Genomic DNA, 5,513 nt, shown 5'->3' on the forward strand with positions numbered 1-5,513 from the left:
TTCCTAGTCATGGCCACCCTATAAAGATAACTCCAAGTGCTCAGTGGAGAATACTCAATAAAGTGTAGAAGAATTCTTGAGTGTCAGCGAAAAACGTTGAGAAATCTCTGGCACATGCTAAGACCCTAATCCCGCTTTGCTGCCTCAGGAACTGGATGGATTGCTGTCTTCAATTGAAAAATGAATTCAAAGTTTATAAAGACACTTTACAGGAAAACTTTAGACCATCTGTCTGCCAACTAAAACTCAGTAGAGGATATGTGTTGCAGCAGGACAATGACCCAGTGCATAGAAGGAAGTCAACAACAGATTCAACAGAAAAAAAAAAAAAACATTATCTAGAGTTGTTAAGTCAGAGTCTTGATCTCAGCCTAGCTTAGTCTCTGTGAGTGAACTATTGCTAACCTAAAACAGTTTTATAAAGGGTAATAGTCCTCAGAACTATTATACAGATCTGATGTACAACTACAGGAAATGTTTGTTTGAGGTTATTGCTGCCAAAGTAGGGTCAACCAATTATAAGCCTAAAGGTTCACTTATTTTTCCACCCTCCACTGTGATTTTTTTACATTTTGTTCAGTGAACACAAGGAAAGACGTGTCCATGTAGTATTAGTTTCAGCAAACAGTGTCTATTTTTGTGAATTAGATAAACATTAGAACACATTTTCTGTTCAAGTCATGCAGAAATCAAAGTAATACTTTTTCTTGCTACTGTATACATAGCAAATATATTTCTCAGTTGATGCAGTACAGGCTTGTGAGAACAAGGGTCTTTTAGAATGCTGCTACTCGAGTAATCATACTCAGAAAGGTTACATGCATGAAATGTGCAGAGAATGGATGCTTCAAAATCCAGTTAGGGCCTACTGTAAAGCAAATAGAAGCACAATGATCCAACATTCACAAGAGGCAATTGTTATCACTTGAGACTGAAGAGGTACAACACAAATGCAATGCCACACGGGAGCCAAAACACCAGGTCTTAAGGAAGGCTATATCAAACAGCAAACTGTACAAACTTGGCCTCGAGAGATACCATTACCTGACCTGAAGTCAGGTTGTTAGAATGAACATCAGGTGACCTGAACACCATTTACAATAGTTACAGTAAGTTAAATACCACCTGAAAGTCTTGTGGAAACTAAATGAAGCACTAAGAGTAACTCCAACAATCACTGAAACGAATGAACAGGTTCACACTTCAGCAGCAGTGATCCTGAAAATGCTTGGCTATCAGAGCAATCATGGGAGAAAACAATACCCACCAGGGAAGCAACAATTGGAGGCCAAAATCAAGGCAGTTCAGAGAGAATTGAGTCAACTGATGGGGGCCTTGAGAGGTGCAATGAAAAGGCAAGTGCTCAAGAGCTCTAGTCAGGTACCTGAAGCAGTGAAAACAGCCAAACATGGGCTCCAGGCCTTGGCTGGCTACTTCAAGAGACACAGTAAAGACAACAAAGCTAGACGGGAAAACAGGCTGTTCGCAACTCAACGTGCAAAAGTATGTGCTGCTCACTGGTTAAAAGGGAGCCGGCCCATCCAACTACTGCCCAATGACCTGTCTTTCCACAACAACAAATCTCATGTCAGCCATCATTGCAACCAAGATAAGTGAGTACATGGAAAGTTACATGAACAACCCACAGAGGGGAAACTCTTCCATGTTTATTGTATTTCTTGGAAAATAATCAATTGTAAATTAGATATATGTACAAACAAACAATTAAACAAGCAGTCATGGCAAATCCACTCACATTTTAGTTTAATTAAGTTAAGTCCACTGTTGTTTATCCACATAAAAATAACACAAAAATAACATTATTAGAATATTATTCCACACAGTATGGTCACATTTCTTTGCAGAATTCAGTTTCCACACATTGGACTGCAATGATGGTTGATCATGTTTTGCTGCCATCATAGGTATTTTGTCCAATGTGATAGCAGTTGGTCGTTTTTACGTCATAATTAAATAAACCTGCCATGCATCAATCAAAATGGTATTTTCTAATATGTATTTAATCGATTAGTTGCATTTAGAAATAATTTCAATAGGTAGATTCAATTGGATGCAATACACAACTTACCTCAGACGGATAATAAATAGACTAATCGATTACATTGGTTAATTATTACATCCCTAATACATATAAATATATGGGTGAGTAGGTGGGTAAGTCGATGGGTAAGTTGGTGAGTGGGCAGGCAGGTAAGGGTTTTCATACTATTTAAAAAATATATATTTTTAAACTATATTGCACTTAAAGTATAAAAGTGTAACATAGTATAAAAGTATTTAAAAAAAACCTTAATTTAATATAAAAACCCTTCAATGAATGGATGGAAGTATGGAGGGATGGAGGGATGATCGGGTGGATGGACGGACGGACAGACGGACAGACGGATGTCAGATAGACGGATGGATGGATGATCAGAGAGATGGATGAATAGATGGATAAATGGACAGATGGATGATCGGACAGATGGACAGATGGTAGTATGATCGGATGGATGGATGGATGGATAGATGGACAGACGGATGGATGGATGGAAGTATGATCAGATGGATGGATGTATGGTGGATGGATGGATGGATAGTGGATGGATGGATGGATGGTGGATGGATGAATGGATGGAAGTATGATCAGATGGATGGATGTATGGTGGATGGATGGATGGTGGATGGATGAATGGACGGATAGATGGACGGACGGATGGATGGACAGATGGATGATCGGATAGATGGACGGATGGTAGTACGATTGGATATATGGGTGGATGGGTAGTTGGGTGGATGGATAGATGGACGGACAAATCGATGAATAGACAGAAGGACAGACGGATGGATGGATAGATGGATGGACGGACGGACGGACGGGCGGGCGGATGGACGGATGGATAGATAGATAGATAGATAGATAGATAGATAGATAGATAGATAGATAGATAGATAGATAGATAGATAGATAGATAGATAGATAATATAAATAATTCAAGTATTTTAATAATCTAAACAGTAACAACACATGGTTTAACTTTTATTTACAAAAAACACATAAAACTTCATTCTAACTCCATTCGTGTGGCAGTAAAGCTCTCATAAATGAAACCTGAACTGTAATAGCCAGACTCGGGTCACGTGACCACAAAGTTAGCCAACTGGAAAAAGCGATTCTCAGCCTCAGACCTCCATTACATCACAATGCGTGATGGATTAGACGGTTCGCGACAGAAAACAAGAAGCTACGGAGCTTCGAGTAAAAACAAGCCCACTGTCTCTCTCTCTCTCTGTCTCTCTCTCTCTGTGTCTCTCTCTCTCTCTCTCTCTCTCTCTCTCTCTCTCTCTCTCTCTCTCTCTCTCTCTGTCTCTCTCACACACAAACACACCCCTACACACACATACACAGGGTGACACATTCGGGCTGCGCACGCCCATCTCAGTGTAATAACGCCGCTGCGAGACATAAACAATGAGGAAGGAGCAACCGCGGTTGAGGAAATCGTGCACATGTCTGAGGATTTAAATCAACAATCAATTCATTTCTCTTGAAGAAAGAGGACGCGCTTCATTAGCGGGGAATCGAAAGCACATATTCTTTCCTGTCAATAAATTCGGCGCCAGACGAGGAGGGCCACTTTTTTTATTTTTTTGTTTGTGCTTCGAGTGTTTTTGTAGAAACAGTACTGGATGTTTTTGAGCAAGAACTGAGGCTTTTGTGGCCGCGCGAGGACGTTTCGTAATGATAGAAAACTGAAAGGAAGGAAGGATTTTTTTTCTCTAACCTCCGTCTACAGTCGCCTGCCGTTTTCCTGCTGGTGGAGTGTTTGACTTTTTTCTTGCCTGAGCGGTTTGACTCATGGTTGTGAGCTCGACTTTGTCCCCTTTTCCCCCTCCTTCTTCTCCAGCCTGCCCGATCGTTTGATTCCAGAGCAACAGAGGGATTAAAACCTTCGTGCTCGCAGCGCCTGTTTGTGTGAGCCTGGCTGGGTTACATTGTGAGAGGAACGGTTGTGGCAAGAAAGAAGGCTATAAATAGCGCATGCAATTCTCGAAAACTATCACAAGTGGTGCATCAGCTTGTTGGAGCAGACGGAATCAGATACCCTGCGTGTGATATCTGCGCCTTTATTATTCCTCCATGCGCATTCGATTGGTCTAAAAGAGCAAAGTTGATGCGTAATTTCGCATTTTTCCGCTCCTGAAGCGCAGAAGACGGGGCTCGATCTCTGATGGATTATGGTGATTTAATTACGAAACTATCCGCGGACAGACTGCTCTGGAAAGGGTCTGGTCTTTTGTGCGTGGATTGAAATGGATCCGTGCGTCAACGCTCGCCTGGACCGGATTGTAATGTTGTGATCCCCGCACATGCTTGGATTTACTGCGTTCAAGGCTTTATTGGATGCATTCTGCACTTCTTTCTGAATACGCCCATCCCGTACAGCCCGCGATCCGGACCTCCTTGTGAGGTTCTAAGCCTGCAGACTCCTAAGGGAACCGATTCGTCACCCCCTGCTCGGTGCTAGCAACCGATGTAGGATTTCGACATGCCATGCGCTGACGACCCCAAAGGCGGACGATTATGACTGCATCGGCGAATTGGGTGGCTAACGGGGCAAGCCTTGAGGACTGCCACTCCAACATCTTCTCTCTGGTACGGTATCCATAAATCATGCTCATCACAGTTGTGATCGACAAAGTCATAAGACCGTGGGAGGCACGCGTCAGTGTGCGCAGAAGTGAACCAAACGCTGATGTTATGAGGCAATCATTAACAAAAGATCTCCAGTAAAGCTGTTATTATGGCACACTCTCCATACCTAGATCAAGAACTCCTACTATGATATCATTGTGGCACTCTTTACGCATTTGATTAATGCCAACAGCTTTTTTAAAAAAGGGTATTTTTACAGAAATATCTCAGATTTATGTGTGGAAATCATTTCATGACCTCAGGAGCACTGAGGAAACACACATGTCACACAAACAAAGATGGCTTTTGACAATCGGAAGCAGCACTTTCAGTTCATATATGTGAAAAGAAGGCTGTTTTTTTTTTGACTACGTGCAGTGTCATGCTTTTTTTTTGCACAGATCTGGTTTTTGAGGGTGGAGAAGAAAAGAGCAGAGTGTTTTCACAGTTTTCATCCTGTAGTCAGCGAGTTAACTGTCTTACCACAACAGGCAGCCAAGTGGAAAGGCATGCAGTGGACTGGGCTCATGCAGGCTGCTGAGAAGAACCACAACAACATAGGGGTCCTGGGGGCTTTTCAGGTGATGGTGCAGGTTGAGGAGCAACAACAGCCCCCATTGCATAAAACAAATCACAGCTACATAAAACATGTTACTAAAAAGAGGTTTGAAGGAATGATCACAAAGGGAGCGAGGAAATATTTTTACTTTTACAGCGCTGTGAAAAAAAGGAGGGAGTGTGTGGGACTTAAAGCTACCCCATTAACTTTTTAAAAGCATCTTGTGTGACTTTCGGCGCATTCACAGTGAGATGCATC

The 5,513-nt window shown here is 42.1% G+C and overlaps 1 protein-coding gene across 4 annotated transcripts in view; it reads left to right on the forward strand.

Annotated features, from left to right (window-relative positions):
• Positions 1–3,394: 3,394 nt before the first annotated feature.
• LOC112163194 (mediator complex subunit 13L) overlaps positions 3,395–5,513 on the forward strand; it is an 83,842-nt gene continuing 81,723 nt past the window's right edge. For all 4 annotated transcript variants that reach the window (XM_036214443.1, XM_036214444.1, XM_024299448.2 and 1 more), the window contains exon 1: positions 3,395–4,657. In XM_036214443.1, the coding sequence (XP_036070336.1) occupies positions 4,586–4,657 (72 nt within the window). In that variant the 5' untranslated portion in view covers positions 3,395–4,585. The remainder of the gene's footprint in view (positions 4,658–5,513) is intronic.

Source organism: Oryzias melastigma, linkage group LG12 (genome assembly GCF_002922805.2).
Source record: "Oryzias melastigma strain HK-1 linkage group LG12, ASM292280v2, whole genome shotgun sequence".
NCBI classification, from domain to species: domain Eukaryota; kingdom Metazoa; phylum Chordata; class Actinopteri; order Beloniformes; family Adrianichthyidae; genus Oryzias; species Oryzias melastigma.